The following is a 19,166-nucleotide window of genomic DNA, read 5'->3' as shown; positions in this document are numbered from 1 at the left end:
AAAGAGCAACAGGAATATCCTCCCTTTTCAGCACAATATTTACTGTCTTTCGTAGTTCTGAATTTAATTTTTGTACCTCCAGCAGTGTGCATGGCTTTTTGCAACACATGGTGGGAGGAGGGGAGGACCACTGCTTCCAAAGAATATATAAACTAGGATATTAACGCATCTATGAAAATAGTTTTTAAAAACATGTATCTCAGCAGCATCAGTATGATTGGTGTCAATTTAGCATGCTAACTCATGTTTTCAGTCCCACTGACCTTTTTTGCTACCAGACAAAATCAGCAACTATTAAAAAGCCCCAACACATGCAGATGAAACCATGTGATTTGAAGAATTGTTACAATTGGATAATTTCTTTGACAAGAACACATGTGCATTTCAATGTTTACATGTGCATCTCCCCATTGATGCCACTAATGTTTCTTAGGTGCTGATGAGAAGAATCCTGTACAGCTGAGAATCATTGTCATTTGAGACATATTCTGTGCAAGATCCACATATGTTTTTTTTTTTTTTTTTTTACAGAACACAGTATTATCTATACAGGAAATCCTGTTTTCTGCATGGAAAGTAATTTGTCTGTGTAGAATTATTTTGTTCCGTGCTGCATTGGGGACCTTTTTCCACAAAATTTGCATGTGATTTTATGCACAGAAAACTGTTTTCTATTCATCTAATAATTATTTCAGTATTATACAGAACAGACAAAGAATATATTATAAATAATGAATAAAATAGTAATTAGTTTATTATTTTAGAAATATATTTTTCTGTGGATAGTTTTTTCTGCATAGAGAATACAAAAAAATGTGTGAATTATTTGTGGAATAAATATCCAACGACAGAATTTTATTTGAAGAAAATAACATTTTGCACAAAATAGGTATTATTTCCCATAATTCTTCATAATTGGCAATAATGGACAGGCCAGTCAGGAGTTGCAATTCAACAAAATCTAGTGGGTCACACTGTTTCCACCCCTGCAGTAGTGAAAAGAGTAGTTTGCTGAACACTTAATTCAATATTTTAGGTCCACACTGGATCTTCTGAATTGAGAACATTTTTAACATATTTCTCTTCCCTCCCTTGCTGGCTATGATGTGCTCATGAAAATGAATAAAACTACCATAAAAGATATCTCTGAAAATTAAGTCCCCTCTTGGGTAGGAGCTGATGCAATAAATTTTGCAGATTGTTCTGGGGTGAACAGATTAGTGATGGAAGCATAGGGAATACATGACATTCATTCAGAAACAGGTTCTGTCTATTATGTGCAAATTCATCCAAAATTGTCTTGTTTCTCTGAGTTGTGGGTCAGAACAGAGTAAAATCTTCCATAAGTAAAGATCTGGGGTACAGTTGTACTAGAGTCAGCATGAAACCAGATTAAGATTTTGGAACAAATACCTTTTCATCAATAAATGTAGAGTCCTCAATGATGACATACAGGGTTTAATGTTCATTTTTATTGCTTAGGTGAATCAACGTCTTTCATTTCTTTTTTCCCCTTTAAAGTACTGACCCACAAAACTAATCCCTTCCACTTCATCTGGATTCTATTTCTGTTTTGTAACTGAACCATGGTTGCTAGACACTCATCAGTGCTACAACCAGGTGTCCTAGATTGGTGGAAAAATACAGCTGAATTACAATCATTTCTATTTTAGTTTGGGCAGTGTTACTCAAAGTTGTAGTCCTTGGACTACTGATTGATTTGCATATAATCATTTCCTGGTGTGCTCAAAGAAAGAGAAAAACCAACCAAGCAATAAGGCTCAAATATGATACTAGTTTTTAACACATGGTGGGGAAAAATGCTGCCCCCTTTCATCAGCTATCATAAGAAGCATCAATATAGACAGTTCATTATTCAATCTACATTTAGCTTTAAAAACAGTGATGTGTGGGAATTTAGTTTAACCACTGATGCCTTTGGAGAAAACTTTTTTTTCCTGTCACACCCACCACTTCCACACATACAGGAAGAGATCACCGACTATACATATACAGTACTTGTTGCTATTGTTTTGTTTTTGTTTGTTTGTTTTTACAAAAATCTCTCAATAAGGAAGGATCATTTCAATTAGGGGAATGACTTGAAAGGGAAAGTGTGTTTTCTTTATTTGGAGGAGATCCATTTCTTGTTCAATCCAGTTTTATTAGAATATTTTGATTAGAGATATAGATAGTTCACTGGATCATTGGGAAAGCTAGAGGAATTGACCTGTGGCTTTGGACGGGGAGGGAGGTACAGAACAACGAAGCTTGTATCTTTTGAGCATCTAAGGGAGCCCACAGTCTTAAATCTCAAAAGTAGGCCTTTAAACCATCACAGCCCTTATCTACATTGTGTTCAGCTTATTGGGCATGTCTCAAACCTTCCTGTGCCAAGTGCATATTATTTCGAGTGTTGATAATGCAGTTTTAACATTCTAAATGGACCGAATTGCAAGAATATAAAGGAATACTTGTTCCATATCAATCTACATGTACCACCCTATTTGAGATGAGGTGAGGATTTTTTTAGTAGTAGAGTTCAGGACTGTAGCCAGAAAAAAAATGGAAGGGAGGAGGATTGAAACTTTTTTAAAAAACATATCAAGAGTAGTAGTTCCATAAGACAAAATAATTTAAATTATATGGTTCATTCTATATTTTTATATAGATTAAATTTTCTATTTTAGTTACAAAGTTTCAAGTCTTAAAATAACTGAAAATGACTGTTGATTTGTAATACATATTTACAAATTTGTTGGAAATACTTAAAAACTGTGTCAATTCACTTTGACCGAAATCAGGCTCCATCGATAAACTTTGGTGGACACTCAAGAATTAATGATCAGAGAGTTAATTTGCCCCACTGTCCTTTATTTGGATCATTCAACCAAAACTTTGGATGTGTCAGTGTACCATAAGACACCTTACAGAAATGTTCACCGCTGTTCCATTAACTTTTCCATATTTTGTTGTGTTACAACTTGGAACTGATCTGGATTTTGTTGCCATTTCCATTTGATGTACACAAGATATTCAATACTGAAGTCGCAATATATTTTTTATCATGGTACAAATGTTAAGTGAAGAATAACACGGTGACACTTGTTGGTTGCACTTGATGGGACACATATCAGTAAATTCTGATGCAACTCACTTGCTTCCACAAGACACACACATTGTTGACAAACAGCACCATTACAACCAGGTGCTATACACTTGAATTCAGGATAATGTTGTGCAGAAGCCCCAACCAGAATTGGGTTGCATTAAAAAAAATTCCAGCTATGAACAGTGATCTGGTAAGAAGGGCATTGAGAAATAACCAAATATAGAATAGATGGATCCACAATGAGTGGAAAATCCATAACACAAAGAGTTATTATCAGTATCTGTACTTCAAATTGAAAGTAGGTCTCAAGTGGAATGCCATAGGGTTCTGTCCTGGGGCCAATATTCTTCAATATTTTCTTTCAATGATTGAAGCTGGATCTACACTGCAAGGACCGGAGAGGCCCTGCTCTTGGTTCCGCCATCAACACAAGTATGGTTGGTGGGAACGAGAGACAGGGCCTACTCAGTGGTGGCCCCTCGGCTATGGAACGCCCTTCCTAGGGAGATTAGATTGGCTTCCTCACTCCTATAATTCCAGAAGAATCTTAAGACATGGCTATTTGAGCAGGCATTTGAAAATACGGAGTAACGGATATAATAATGGAATAACTATATGGTGGAACTAGACATTGTTTTAATGATTATTGATTGAAGTATGCTTCATTATAATGTTTGATTTTATTGTTGCTGATGTTTTTATATTGTATATTGTAATAGTGTTCTTGGTGGCATTGAATTCTTGCCTTGTAAACCGCCTCAAGTTGCCAGAAGGCTGAGAGGGGCGATATAGAAATGTCCTAAATAAATCAATCCCAGGATCTGATCCCAGATTATCTGGTATGGCTTGAAGGCCTCTCATTCATGGGGCTGCCTTAAGTCAAATTAAACAATTGTCTTCATGTGACTTTGAAGGTCTTCTCTCAGATTTACCCATTAACTATCACATATTGTCATAGCATGATAACTTTAACAGTTTTTTAAAACATTTCCAAATCAAAGAAAGAGCTAGCCGGAATAAGTACTAGAAGACTATGCCCGAAGCTAGAAAATTAAATACTATTTTTAATAGAAACAAGTACACCTAGTGATAAGTAAGTTGTATATCATACATTTGGTTAAAAAAAACTTTCTGGATTTAAAGTACTACACGTGAAGGTCACTTGCCTTGTTAAAGTCATGACACCTGTGGGGTCCACATGTGGGGTATTTGTTTTTAGATAAGCAAAATTAATAAAACCTGGATTATCCAATTGTTGTTTATCCAGGAACTGGGTAAATCCAGTTCCTAAATATTTTCCTACTTGGCTGTGTCTTCTGATAAATATTTGTTAACGAAAAACTAACATGTTTAGATGCAAACAGAATTGGCAGCGTGTTAAGAAATGCATTTTTAAAGTAAAGTTGCAGGCTGCATGTTTTCCTTGAACATTCTGTTGACAAACACTGATGGAAACAAAATCATTTCGGAAAAAGAATAATGGTCTCACATTATTTATCTTATCTGATTAGAAGCAAGTTAGGGACAAACCTGTCCGTGGGTTCTTGTCACGACTATGTCTCACTGAAAAAGATGGTGTTACAGTTAGCTTTAAAGTATATTTTGGTATATTGTGTTCTTTACCTTTGAATTATGGGAACTTATTAGGAATATGCATGCATTATTCTAAAATTCAGTTGCTAGTCATGGAATGGGAGAAGGCAATACTGATTTCATTTGTTTTTTAATGATCCATATAGGATCATTAAATCTTTCTTTTTGTAGAATGGAAAACAGTTATTCTTTCACAGAGTGTAACTGATACTGGTCCATAAACTATTGATACAGCAGTATTTAAACCAAATTTCCCTTTAGCAATAATGGCAGCCTGTCTAGGGTTATGGGTCCTTATTTCTTCATCTCCAATAGAATTCCAGTCCAGTGTTATAATATTTGCTTCCAAAATAGTCAGGTCACTCCTCTCAGTTCTTCCTTTTGCTGTGTGATATAACCCAGCTACTTTATTACAAACTGACCTTTGCCCCCCCCCCCCTTTATTGTTTCTAAAGGTGTGTGGTAGAGAAAGCTGTTGATGGGCATACTGTGTTCAAGCTTACAACCTCTGAGAAAGAGACCATGTTTTATTACCGCACCATAAATGGGCTGCAGCTACCGATAAAGGTAATGACACTGGGGAGAATTCTTGTGAAGAAATGGAATCATCTTAGTGTGCAGGTGAGTGGAATAAAATATCAACAACAGAATTTAGCATGGCTAAAGAATTGTGCAAAACTAGAATATCTTAATAAATATCCAAATGATAAAGAGTTCAAATTAAAATATAATCGGGGAAGACATTGATAGATCTAATTATTCCAAGCTTAAGTCTTGAATGAAGAAGTAAGTTTATCAGCAAAGACATTTCACTTTTTATAGAAGTGGCACCACTAAATTCTAAATTAAACAAGCATGTAGAAAAAGCATTAGGATGTTTCCTTATCTAGATTTGGTTAAGTAACAACTTGTGCTACCTCAAAGCATCTAGGCTAGAAGTAAATGAAAAGAGTGGAAATATTTCCATTAATTCTGATAAAAATGTAATAATTATTATCGCAAATTGCTGTTCTGGCTATCTGCATACCTAGTTCAGGATGCTGCATTTTTTAACCATTATTGTTGTTATTGCTAGTGTTCTGCTATATGTAATTTAAGTCATTTCTGATTTATGGTGATACTGAAGTAAACCTAACATGGCCTTTTCTGGGGTTGAGTATGTGTAACTCATCCAAGACCACCCAGTGGGCCTCCATGACTGAGTTGAATCCGTCTGAATCAAACCTTGAACTCTATAGTAATAATCCAATACTTAAACTGCTACACCACTATCCTACCTTTCTCCAATGAATTGGACTCAAAATGTGTGATCTGTGGGGTCAATGCCAAATGTTACTATATCTAGCAACATCTGGATTTGCTTTTGCATTCTGGATTTTTCAAACATTCTTGATTAAATATACGTCGAGTATTGGAATCCATCAGGGTCAACACTGTTCATTAAATTATTCTGGCTGCCAAAGTGCCATCATGATTGTTGTGAACATTCAACAGCAACTGGAATTTCTTTCATTAGAGCAAAGACATACATGCATTTCTGCCATAGCAACCTCTGGAGTCATAGATCACAGCATGTCACATTTCAGTCAAAAGCCACTGAAATGCACATTAACTTTTAAAACTACAACACACAGCTCAGCTTTGCTTTCTACCAAGAGAGGTTTAGAAATATTATCTTCCTTGCATCCCAACCAGAAGTTGAATGGACCTCTTCTTGTTCATCTGTCTATTGATTCTTAAGAGAACTCATCACATGGACAGCAGGAGCATCCTTGGGGCAATGGGGTGAATTGTTAGGTAGCGCCCCACATCGCCCCTTACTATCCCACAAGGAAACCCATCTGTCCCCAGCATGATCCTGTGCTGTCCCCGGCTTACTCTATGAGAATATGGGTAGTAACGCATATTCTCAGGACTGCTGCTTAGATTGCTGCTGAGACACAATGTACACAGAGAAGCATGGAGAGCCACTGAAAGTAGTTCTGCACCATGTGATGGGCTCTGTGGCCTCTGTCCTGGCTACATCGTGGCATCATTCTAGGATAGGGATTAAAGCCCATGTTATCAAGTCCTAGATAGGCTGAAGGCAGGGCTCAGACCTCTGAGTGCATCTACATTGTAGAATTAATGCTGTTTGACAGCACTTTAAATGCAATGGCTCAATGCTAGAAAAACATGGGAATTGTAGTTTTACAAGATATTTAGCCTTCTCTGTCAAATAACGCTAGTGCCTTTCCAAACTACAGCTCCTTTTATTCCTTAGCATTCAACCATGACAATTAAAGTAATGTCAAACTGCATTCATTATAGTGTAAATGCACTCCAGGAGATACTAATTCGTTATACATATTTAATAAAAAAATTAAAAAAATTGCCTTTTATAGGCAGTGCAGTATACAAGCCAAACATTTTAATTTTTAGTCAAATAATACATCAAATCAATATATCCTGGAGTGTGTCTATATACAGTATATAAGGCATTTTTTAATTTTTAAAGATTTCTTAAAATATTTGTTTTTAAAGGATTATTTTGATCTTTAGATTTAAAAAAAAATTAAAGAGATTTACCAATCAATCACATTATTTATACCCATCACCTCTCCAAATTCTGCAATGCAAGACAGCTTGCAAGACAAAATAAAATACAAGAGAAATGACGGGTAGCTAAAAGCAGGGGGTTGGACCAGATGGCCCATATGGCCTCTTTCAACTATTAATCTATGATTCTATATAAAAATGAAGATGAAAATATTATGAAACAACCTATAGAATTAAAACAATTTAAAACATTAAAAGTTCAGAGTAAAAGCAGCACAGAAAATAAAGCATCATCAATGTAAAACCATCCATTTTTAAATGCCTGCTGGAATAGAAATGTATGTTTCCATCTCCATGTCTTCAAGAACTAGGGTTGAGTGGTATAGTCTGCTGAATCTGCAGTTTGGAATCCTTATTCCAACTTCAGTGTCTGCAATAATTAAATAATTATTTTGTTAGCCTTTATTTTGCTAGATCATATCTGTGTAACTTTGTCATGCTTTGGCAGATAGCGCCACATTAAAAGCCTAGTAAGAAAGTTTAAATTCAAAACGCAAAGAGGTAACCAGAACTGAATTACTCGCCTGGGAGCAAAATGCTCTTAGAGTGCCTGTTGAAATCAGCATTATCATTTCAGTACATGTCAAATGTGAGTCACTTTCTAGTTTGGGCAAAAAATTCTTTATAAATCTTTAAATCTTCCAGTTCTTTCAAGAAAAGGGTTTAAGTGCTTATGATTTAATGAGTTCGCTTTACATCATAGCTGTTTGGCAATCAAGACAAAACTTGTCTTCTCTAATTTGTGAATTGGTGAAATCTATTTTTTTTTAAACTCCTCCAATATTTCTTTTACTTATGCCATATTTTATGGTTGATGCCAAGAAAATGACAGTCTTAAATGGACATACATTTACTTATTCATTGCTATATAAAGCAAATAACACATCTGTTGTAGCCAGGCAATAATGAAGAAATCTACTTAATTAAACATTACTCTAGTCTCCAGGTTTTGTTTTTTTTTATCACCTTTCAATTCTCCACCACCACCTTCAATTTCCATTGGGGCTGAGAACTCCAATTCTGGTTGAATTTACACAGGATTAAGTCTCACTTAATTAGATGTATATCTGTGTTACTTGGGCCTTGTCTACATTCTCTGTACTCACCACAAATTGATCACTGCCTGTTTTCATGATGCACAGTGGCTTCTGGTGCATATCATGGAAGAGTTTGGTTTAAATTGACTTTGGACCTCATCACATGGGCTACTTTCAGCAGGGATCTGACCTGGCTCCATCCTGGAAGCCTCTTAGGATGGAGCCCTGAGAACATGGGTACCTACATGGGTACCACCAGACAGCTCAGGTGGAAGCCAGCGGCTATGCTTTCCCCTGCATGATGGGGAAAACAGTGTTGCAGGTGACAGTTTCCCCCACTGCCTGCCAGATCTGCCCCATGGATGCCCCTACTGTCCCCCAGCTTGAGGACCTCAATGTGATGAGGTCCTTATTCCCATTTTTAGCGAAGTAGGGGGTACTTTGGAATTTTCTGGAAACTCCAGAGGAGTCTGAACAATGGGATTGGGATGTATTGGGATGATCCACTGTCCAGATGGTTCACACTGGCACTATCACCCTTTCTCCACATTCATCACTGCAGGGGGAAAGGATGAATCATAACCATGTTGCTACCACTGCTCCTAGCTGGCAAAAGAGCCCCATCAAAGTTCCTAGTTGCTGTAAGTACTTCTGCTGATGTTAGCAGCAAAGAGGAGAGGCAATTTACCACTTCTTACTTACTGGTCACATGGGTGGCCAATTCTGACATCAGAAGAGGCACCTGTAATGGCCAAGAGCTCAAAGAGAGCAGTGGTGGTGACATGGAGGAGGTGACAGTGCTGCAGAACAGTGGTTAGACAATAACCACAACTTCAGCACAAACCCGCAGAATTGGGTCTATTCTAGGACAGATTTGCACCAGGGTAAACTGCCCGGTGTGGATGTGTTCTTCATAGTACAATAGTTCTAGTGCAATAATTTTCTCAGTGGAAGTTGAAGCGACTGTAGAGGCTAGGAGTGCCTACTGCTATTCATAGCTTATTTTCCAGAAATGACCCTACTTGATATATGATAGCCTGACCATAATTATGCATGTAATAAAATCTTATATTTGGACTACTGTGATACAGAGCCATTACTAGATCTGTTTCTTTCTTAACTTTCCAATAATTATGAATCAGGGATGGGAATAATACATTCTTTCATATATTAGTAATAATGTCCTGAATCATGTTGCAGAATTGTATCTTCATAAGTGGACTTACATCTGGGGGGATTAGAAAATGTGCAATTTCTGTATCTAGTACAGGTCTAACAAAATGCTTCCTGTGAATTGATGAACAAAGGGATCAACACACATTGAATAAACATGCTGGTGTCCCATTATACCTCTTTATAATTTGGTAATATAATTTATAATTTTGGTTATAACTAGATGGCTTAGTGCCTCTAATACTTAGCTAGGTATGTTCAAAGTTGATTTATGTAATGGGCCATATAGAATTCTGGAAAATATTTATTTCTTAGCAGCCTCAAAACTCTGTTAGAAGTAGCTATCTTCACATGCTTACACTTAGTAGTAGCTAACCTGCATGCCTGTCCAAGGACTATCACACGAGGAAGGCAAACTGGCATTGCAGCTGAAGTGTGAACTTTGATTATAGTCCCTATTAGACTCCATGTTACCAGTCTGGCTCTTCCCTGTGATTATCCTGTCCTTCACCATTGATATATGAATAGTCCCCAATCTCCCAACATTCCCATCATCTACCTTGGTGCAATTGGTCTGTTGTTCCTGTGCTGGCACATTGGCAATAAAGTGACATCAAGGGGCAGTATTCTCTTCCTCTACCCTTTTCTCACCTCCCCTTACTATTCCAATGCTATCTATTTCCATTTATTTTATAAATAGATTTACCTCATTTGGGGGTTGGAGTAGGGTGCGTGTTCAAAACTATAACAACAAATCTGCTCTAAAATAAAATTTAAAATTACAGAACAGCTGTAGTGTAGGAAGGAGGGGTTACAAAGCTATGTGTAAGTATGATCTCAGGTGAACTGGGAAAATTGCACAATTGAAGAGAGGTGTGATATTGAAGGCACTTACACCCAAAAATATCTTCTATCAGTGATAATGTGAATGCAGTGGAATAACAGGTTCATGCGATAAAGTTTTGGCATAGCATTTATTCATACTGTTTCCTCTTTCAGATTAGATAATAGTTTATTTGCATCTTAGAAAAAAATGACAAATTAAAATTAGAAGGTACATTGCTTTAGGGATTTGTGCAAAAATCAGAAGTAGTCTTGAGGTTTTTCTAGTCATTCTAGAGTTTTTCATGTTGGCAGAAACCCATTTGAAATGCTGCTGTAACTTCCTTCAGTGGGATAGTATGATGGACCCAGCCCATTTCCTTTGAACAAAGTATGGCTGTACCTTTGTCAGCATGTGCTGCCCTAGTCCCATTATTACGACTGCTCATGTGTTTAGTTGACAGGTAGCAGAAAGCCAGTAAAGACCTGGACACAATAGAATGGATCCCCCAAAAACAGTGACAAACTGTAAAACACAAAATGTGGAAAAATAAATAAAGACACTTAATTGAGTCAAAATCCATGCAGTTCATATTCTGTGGAAGGAAAATTGAAATCTGAAATATTCTTTTTTTGTTTATTTCTATATTTCATAGGTTTATGAAATTGACAAAATATATCCAACACTTTGTGTAACCTGAACAATACTGTACATTGTACAACTATGCTAAAAAACATATTGTGATAATGATTTAATTGATTAAAATAAACCTGCATATTTGGCTTGTGCCAAAAATTCATTAAATCTGCACTTCCAAAGTGATATTTGAAATGTGGGTGTGGCCTGTGCCTAAAACTTATCCAATCCTATTTTTGTTTTAATTTTGTAATGCACAGAAACTTCTCAAAGTCAGTTTCATATTCATGGCAAGCAGCCAAAAATGTTCCCATTCCTCTTTAAGTTAATGGCCTCCTGCCATTAGAAGAGGGCAAGCAGGGAGAAAGAAGAGTTAGAAGAGGGCAAGCAGGGAAAGAAAACACAGAACTCTGGAAATTGTAGTTTGGTAAGGTGATGAGCCCTATGCCAGAGAATTCAAAAGGCCCTTCCCTAGACTACATTTCCCAGAATTCTGCTCACATCAGAAAGCCCCAATCAGGAGAGGGGAGAGAGTTGTCTCTCTGAGGCAGCTAGCCAGAGTTCCAATGAATCTGCAGAGGACTGACTGATACTTCAATGCTAGTAAGTAAATCTGTGCTAGACTGGGAAGAAATCCCTAAATGGATAGCCTTTGGAGATCCCTTCCAACTCAATATGGGAAGCATATTAATAGTTTTAGTGGCAGGATGGCCATCTGTCAGGAGAATTTTGATGGTGTCCTTCTACCTGGAAGAAAGGAGTTGGACTAAATGGCCTTGGGGGTCCCCTCCAAGTGTAGGAATCTATAAAAATGTAGAATTGGTTAATACTGGTTTCTATTGGTTAATATATGAGAAACATTCATGGAGATAAAAGTTGTGGCTTTAAAAAAAACATTTTTGTTAAAAAAAATCTCTAAAATCAGTAGATGTTTGAATATTTCTGAAGCTTGGGGTGAGGGTGATCCCCTGTTATCATTTATTGTTGTATAGAAAATTCAGAGATAGCTCTTGTAGTTTTTATTTAAAATGTTGTTTATAAAATTCCATGGAAAAGGGAAACATGCTGGCACTTGATGGATTAACAGTGGTAAGTGTGTTCTACCATTGTAGCAAGCTTCACTCCAATAGCTGTAATAATGAGGGGGAAAGAAGCCCCTGACGTTTCCCCAATTATATTAATTATGGATTCAGTATTAGACAATTTCTCTTCTGTAACTAAACCAATTATAGTAGATCTGGTACTACCCTTTGAGGCAGCAAAGAACATTGTATTTCCTTTCTTTACATGGCAGCTGTGTGTGTGTGTGTGCATATGTTCCCAAAATTCTGAACTAGAGTGTTCCCAAACCTATCCAAAAATGTTACACAGTACTTGAATTTTGGTTTCTTACTTAAGAATAGCAAATATATATGTTGTCCAAGAGAAGAACCAGAGAAGAAACCAATTCAGGTTGGCATAATTCATTGGGAATGTTTGAGGTAGTTCAGGATGTCAAGCCCATGTTTCAATATATTAAACATCTCTACTTATTCACTAATTATTACAGCATAAGTAAATATATGGGTGCTACAGTCATATGGGCCTTTTTAAAACTATAAATTAGTGGTTCCCAGCCCTTTTTTGACCAGGACCCACTTGACCTGGGACCACTTGAACAGGACCACTCTCCAACAAAAGAGTGGTTAGCTCTGTGGAAAGGAGCTAAAATAAAATAAAATAAAGAGAAAGGAGGTTCACGGACAGGATTTTCACTCTCACGCCCACTGCTGGGCCACAGCCAACAGGTTGAGAACCACTGCTATAAATATTCAGATTGCGTGATTTCAGGCATGGTCTAAAAAATATCTAAAAATAAAAAGAATTATTTGGGCATCTATAATGTCAAATTTAGTAAGATTCTTTAGACTTGAAACTGAAAATTTAATTAATGGATATGTAGTAGTTGTTTGTTCAGACTACCAGTATTTCCCTTTTCATTTTATGTGGCTAGCTGGTTTATCTATTCCTTTTTTTAACTATATAAAAGTATAGCCGGAATGATCATGTAATTATTACTTCAGTCTGTGCAGAAAGACTAGGTGAACTGTTATGCTAATTAAACTATAGCCCAAGGTTCTGTACAAAATCCCCATACATTCTAAATTATTATTAAAGAACACTTTGGTATATAGAATATGACTTTCCTTCCACCTGCTCTTCATAAATTCCCTTGAGCTCGGATCAAGTGAGTGTCCTCAAGATGGATGGGCTGTATTCTCAGAAATGAAGAAAATGCAAAAGTACTGTGTTTAGGTATTTATAAACTGTTTATATTATATAATGCCAGGGGGGCCTGCAAGCAATATATAATGAGATTACAATAAAATGCAATACAAAAATCTAAACGTGAGAGTAGCCTGCAATAAGACAAAACTAAAATAATTGTTTCTAGGGTACTTTAAGGCAAGGTAATTTCAATAGTGGCTAAAGAACCAGGGAGCTGATGTGAACACTTATGAATGATCATATCAATCAATTATTGATGTACTAATTTGTAAATGTCAGTTTCTATCACGTGTGATTTTTAAAAACTCATACTCTCACCATCCTATTTATAAAGAAATATGTACATTTTCGTCAAGTTTTTATTTTTTCAAAATAAAGATCAAAACTCTCACTCATCTGCACCTGACAAATGCTATCAACGGAATTATTTCTATCTGTAAAGACAATCATATTGTATGAACTTGTCCTGTTGTTAGTGTTATTATTATTATTATTATTATTATTATTTTATTTTATTTGTACCCCGCTAGCATCTCCTGAAGGACTCGATGCGGCTTACATAGGCCAAGGCCTCAAAACACCATACAACAATACAATACCTAAAGCAAATTAAAAACAGTTAAGCAGTATAACAACAAACATAAACAATACATCAAGACACTATAAAACTGGGCCGGGCCAGAGTAATGGGTACAAGATTAAAAGTGCTGATGTGGCAGGAGATATGTAAGATTATAAAGTAAGTGCAGTGTGTGGTGTGCAGCAATCTTAGTTCTACTAAAGTGCTTCTAGGACTTGGTATTGGAGTGGTAGTGTTGAACTATTAGTGATGAACCTATAATTTTTTGAAAAGATGACACTTCTAATACACAACTGAGAGCATCCCTGAAGCACACAGTTTGAACCCGACTTGTAAGAACTGAACAGAGCCAGTGAGGTATAGTGGTTTGAACACTGCCCTGTGATTTTTGAGACCAGAGTTTGAACATATGCTCAGCCAAGGAACTACTGGAAGTTCAGAAATGTTTCAAAGACAGCCAAGTATTGAGATGAGTCTGGTTTTCATCCCCGTATAAACGAATACTCTATGTGTAAAGGGTGACATTTGTTATGGGATGGTTTCATGCATGCTGACTTCCATCCCTATGTATCCATGTACACCAGTCTCAAGTCTCTGATTTCCCTGCATGGCTGAGAAACCTGGTGAAGCAGATCTACCAATTAGAGTTGTCACAAGAAACAGATTTCAGTTTGGCAGCGGATTCTGTTTGTACCCTGGAATCCTCCTCTTGGTCACTGCAAATAAATTGGAGGAAAGAAACCTGTACACATGTGAAAGGTCAGCATAAAAATGGGGGCACATTTCAAATAGGTAGGATGAAACAAGTTTAAACAAACATGGTTTAGTCTATTTATTTATTTATTTATTTATTTACTATATTTCTATCTCGCCTTTCTCAAGCCCGAAGGTGTCTCAAGAAGGCTTACAAATTGGCAGCAATTTGATGCCATAACCCACAATATACAATTAAAACATTTGAAACAACATTATAAAATTCATACAAAAACTATTAAAACATATAATAATCCATGTCTTTCTGTTAATCTCATTTTCCAGTAGCATCGTCTAAACCAGTGGTTCTCAACCTGGGGTCTCCAGATGTTTTTGGCCTACAACTCCCAGAAATCCCAGCCAGTTTACCAGCTGTTAGGATTTCTGGAAGTTGAAGGCCAAAAACATCTGGGGACCCCAGGTTGAAAACCACTGGTCTAAACTGTCCCATGTTTCAATCTTACATAATTCCGTGTTTGTCAATTGCACTGCATTTCCAAAGGCTTGTTCAAAGAGCCAGGTTTTAACTTTTTTTCAGAAGGTCAGGAGGAAGGGGGGGGGGCAATCTACTATCCCTAGGGAAGGAGTTCCACAGCCGAGGGGCCACCACTGAGAAGGCCCTGTCTCTCGTCCCCACCAGTCATGCCTGAGAAAAAGGTGGGATCGAGAGCAGGGCTTCCCCAGACAATCTTAAATTCCTATATGTTTTATAAGGAGAGATACGTTCTGACAGGTAAGCTGGGCTGGTACTGTTTAGGACTTTATAGGCTAAAGCCAGAACTTTGAATTGTGCCCCATAGCAAACTGGCAGCCAGTGGAGTTGGCGCAACAGAGGAGTTGTATGCTTTCTGAGTGTTGCTCCAATTAGCAAACTGGCTGCTGCCCATTGGACCATTTGAAGCTTCCGAACAGTTTTCAAAGGCAACCCCATGTAGAGCACGTTGCAGTAGTCTATACGGGATGTAACCAGAGCGTGGAATACCATGGCTAAGTCAGACTTCCCAATGAAGGGAAGTTAGTCAATGTGCGCATTTTAAAAGATGTGCACACATGTACATATTCAAAGAAAAATAAGCAATGGAAGGACTAAATGTTGACTAATTTTTAAAAGATAAAGCCATGCAAGACTGGAAACTGAGGAGGCAGGACCTCTATCCATGTTTCTAGTCACAAATGTCCTTGTTCAGTCTTAGTTCTTGAATAAAGCTTCTGTATCTGATGGAACAGAGTCTCCCCCCCCCCCCCCCCGTGACGCAGTGTGTTAAACCCCTGTGCCAGCAGGACTGAAGGTTGACAGGTCGCAGGTTCGACTCCGGGGAGAGGAGGATGAGCTCCCTCTATTAGCTCCAACTCCTCATGCGGGGACATGAGAGAAGCCTCCCACAAGGATGATAAAACATCAAATCATCCAGGCATCCTCTGGGCAACGTCCTTGCAGACGGCCAATTCTCTCACACCAGAAGCGACTTGCAGTTTCTCAGGTCGCTCCCGACACGACCAAAAAAAAATATCTGATGGAACATCCTCCATTGGCAGAACAATATGAAGTATTTCAGGGCACAATTTTCTGTGATTTTAGGTGCCTCCTCTTTAGTTCAGTGGGGCTTGGTGTAGAGAATTTCTCATGAAATAAATGTCTTTTGATGCACACATATAATTGAAGTAGTATCAAACTCATAGATATTATTTGGAAATTATAGTTTTGTGCTGTTTGGACTTTTACCATTTTCACTGTTATGGGAGCTCCAGCAGCTGCCCTTGACTGTTACACAGACTGCTTGTGTATTGAAACAAAGTCAAAATGGATGTTTTGTGGTCTATACAGGTTTTGTTCATTGACTGAGGACATCTGAGCTATGGGGAAGCAGTGGGTCTTATGTGGGAATGCCCTAACCCAATATGTCTACTTTACCAGTGCCCTGTGGCTTAATCAGCGTTTATGTCTTCATACTAATCCCTCTTATCTATGCAAATAATTACTTATTCTTTGAGTTGATAAAGAACAAAGATTTTGCTCAATTTTTTTTGTTGTATCAGGAGCAACCGCTCCTGTTGTGAGAGAATTGGTCATCTGCAAGGACGTTGCCCAGGGGACGGCCGGATGATTTTTGATGTTTTATCATCCTTGTGGGACGCTTCTCTCATGTCCCCACATGAGGAGCTGGAGCTGATAGAGGGAGCTCATCCGCCTCTCCCTGGATTTGAACCTGCGACCTGTCGGTCTTCAGTCCTGCCGGCACAGTGCTTTAACCCACTGCGCCACCGGGGGCTCCCATTTTGCTCAATAACAATACCTCAAAAATATAGATGTCAAATGAGGTATTGTTATTTTGCTCAATAACAATACCTCATTTGACATCTATATTTTTCTACTAATTTACATGATTATGTACAGTTCAAAGGGTAGAGCCCCAAATCAGTAAAAGAACTTATTTCAAACAGGTGGATTGGGTTTTGGGGGACGCCTAGTAGTATATTTTGTCAGACGAACTCTATGCTTTTTTGTTTAAATTAATTTTGGTAAATATTTTGATGCTTTTGCTCCAGTTGTAAAAGCTTAATAAGTCCTCTTTTTTGATATTTTAATAGAGCTACTTTGAGCTGGAATCCAGTTTTCTTTTGTAATTAGAGGGGGAAATATAGTCATGATGTATTTGCAAGGAAGCAATGGTTGATGATTGGTTTTCAGATGCAATGATGAAGATCTCTTAATTATTGCTTATTGTTAAGCCTCTGCTACTGTTCATTTTTGTTTTAGAAGTGGGGGTTGCAACAGGTGCAGACTGCTTGAAGTAACGATAAAGCTACACTTGACACATTCTGCTTGCTATTTGTCATCAAAATGGTTTTGATTAATGGTTCCCTATGAATGAGAGACCTCCAAGTAATCTGATCACCAGTAGTCCTGCTCAGTTCTCCCAAACTCAAAGATGTGCTTTACTTGAATGAGTCAATCCATCTGTAATATTCTCTTCTCCTTTTCCCCACTGTCTTCCATAGTAGTGAGTGTTGTCATCTTTCCAATGAGTAATATTATCTTTCGCTCAGTGGTATAGTGCACGCAAAGTAAAGTTCTTGAACTTTTTGCAAGAGCAGGAATGACAAGGCCATCTTTCTGTGTGTCAGGACATCTGGTAGGTCATTCTTGGTCTGTCAAGGAATGAGGTTTTTTTTTTTTTGTCGTGTCAGGAGTGACTTGAGAAACTGCAAGTCGCTTCTGGTGTGAGATAATTAGCCGTTTGCAAGGACGTTGCCCAGGAGACACATGGATGTTTTGATGTTTTAGCCTTGTGGAGGCTTCTCTCATATCCCCACTTGGAGAGCTGGAGCTGATAGAGGGAGCTCATCCATGCTCTCCCCAGATTTGAATCTCCGACTTGTCGGTCTTCAGTCCTGCTGGCACAGGGGTTTAACCCACTGCACCACTGGGGCCAAATGAGGTGATAACTTGCTATTGTTTGTGTTTTTGTGACAATTAGGACAGAGAAGCTGAGCACCTGAGAGAAAAAAATCAAGTGAAAGCTAGCTATTTATTTTCTTTCAATGGTGATGTTCCTACTTCATCGAGCAGGTCAAACAGAAATGCTTCTTTGCAAGATTGTTTGCATTTCTCATTAAAACCTGATGGTAGAATTTTAGCTGATTAACAAAATATGGAGGTGGAAAACCAGCATGTAAGTGATACTTGGAGCTTGGAAATCTGTGTGAGAGTGAGGGTCACAGATCCAGTGAGGCCTCCATTTGCACATCCTACTTGTGTAGGCTGCAGAAGTGGTAACTACTTTGGGCCTCTGTAACAGGATGAGCTCAACCCGAATAAGAACCACGGGAACATGTTTTCAATAATGGGATATATATAATTGCATTGGGACTGAGAGTTATATTGAAACCTAGTTTAAAATGTCAGCTGTGTAATATCTAATTTAAAATTAATACAGTTGTGGCCCTTGTTTAATTCAAGAATGTGTATGCCATCTTCCTTTTATGTGCCATATTTCCTTTTATTAGGGTGTATTACTAGGTCTGAACACACCTTGATAAAGATCTTAGATGATCATTGCCATTTATGTGGGGCTTTTTTTACAGCAAGTAGTTAATAGTTGAAGTTACATTTTAAGCTGAAATATTTTATACTAGTATGAGCATTAACAGAGTATCCTCTGGGTTGGATAGATTCTCTAATATTCTTCTTGTTCAGATAATTAATTATGTATTCAGTTTGTTACATTCAAAAGGCCCCTTGTATGGTATAGGTGGGCACTTCAAGCCTTTAGCAAAGTGCTCATAAGGAACCTCTTGGATTATCCAGAATAGCTGGGGCAGCTTCAGAGTCAGACCACATCCTGGTTTCTTTCTGATCTCTCTCTGTGAGGTTCAATTTGTATTAATGCAGAGCTAGTTCTTCAACATCAAGTTAATTGCTTCAGGTGCTCACCCGAGTCTCATCATTGGTTCCTTCTTTTCTTTTAATTTACATGGTTCTTTGAGAGATTCAGGTTGAACTAGAGGCACTGTGCACAAAAGGAAAGACTTGGATTGAAGGAAAACCATTTCCCGTTGAGAAGGGATTAACATTGTAGGAGATAGTGAGAA

At 37.7% G+C, this 19,166-nt stretch overlaps 1 protein-coding gene across 2 annotated transcripts in view; it reads left to right on the top strand.

Moving 5' to 3' along the window:
- Positions 1 to 19,166, top strand: part of USH2A (usherin) — a 546,480-nt gene that overhangs the window by 5,115 nt on the left and 522,199 nt on the right. For both annotated transcript variants that reach the window (XM_060754270.2, XM_060754269.2), the window contains exon 3: positions 5,161 to 5,326. In XM_060754270.2, the coding sequence (XP_060610253.2) occupies positions 5,161 to 5,326 (166 nt within the window). The remainder of the gene's footprint in view (positions 1 to 5,160; positions 5,327 to 19,166) is intronic.

The sequence above is a fragment of the Anolis sagrei genome, chromosome 1 (genome assembly GCF_037176765.1).
Source record: "Anolis sagrei isolate rAnoSag1 chromosome 1, rAnoSag1.mat, whole genome shotgun sequence".
NCBI classification, from domain to species: domain Eukaryota; kingdom Metazoa; phylum Chordata; class Lepidosauria; order Squamata; family Dactyloidae; genus Anolis; species Anolis sagrei.
This window is presented reverse-complemented; position numbering and strand designations above follow the sequence as displayed.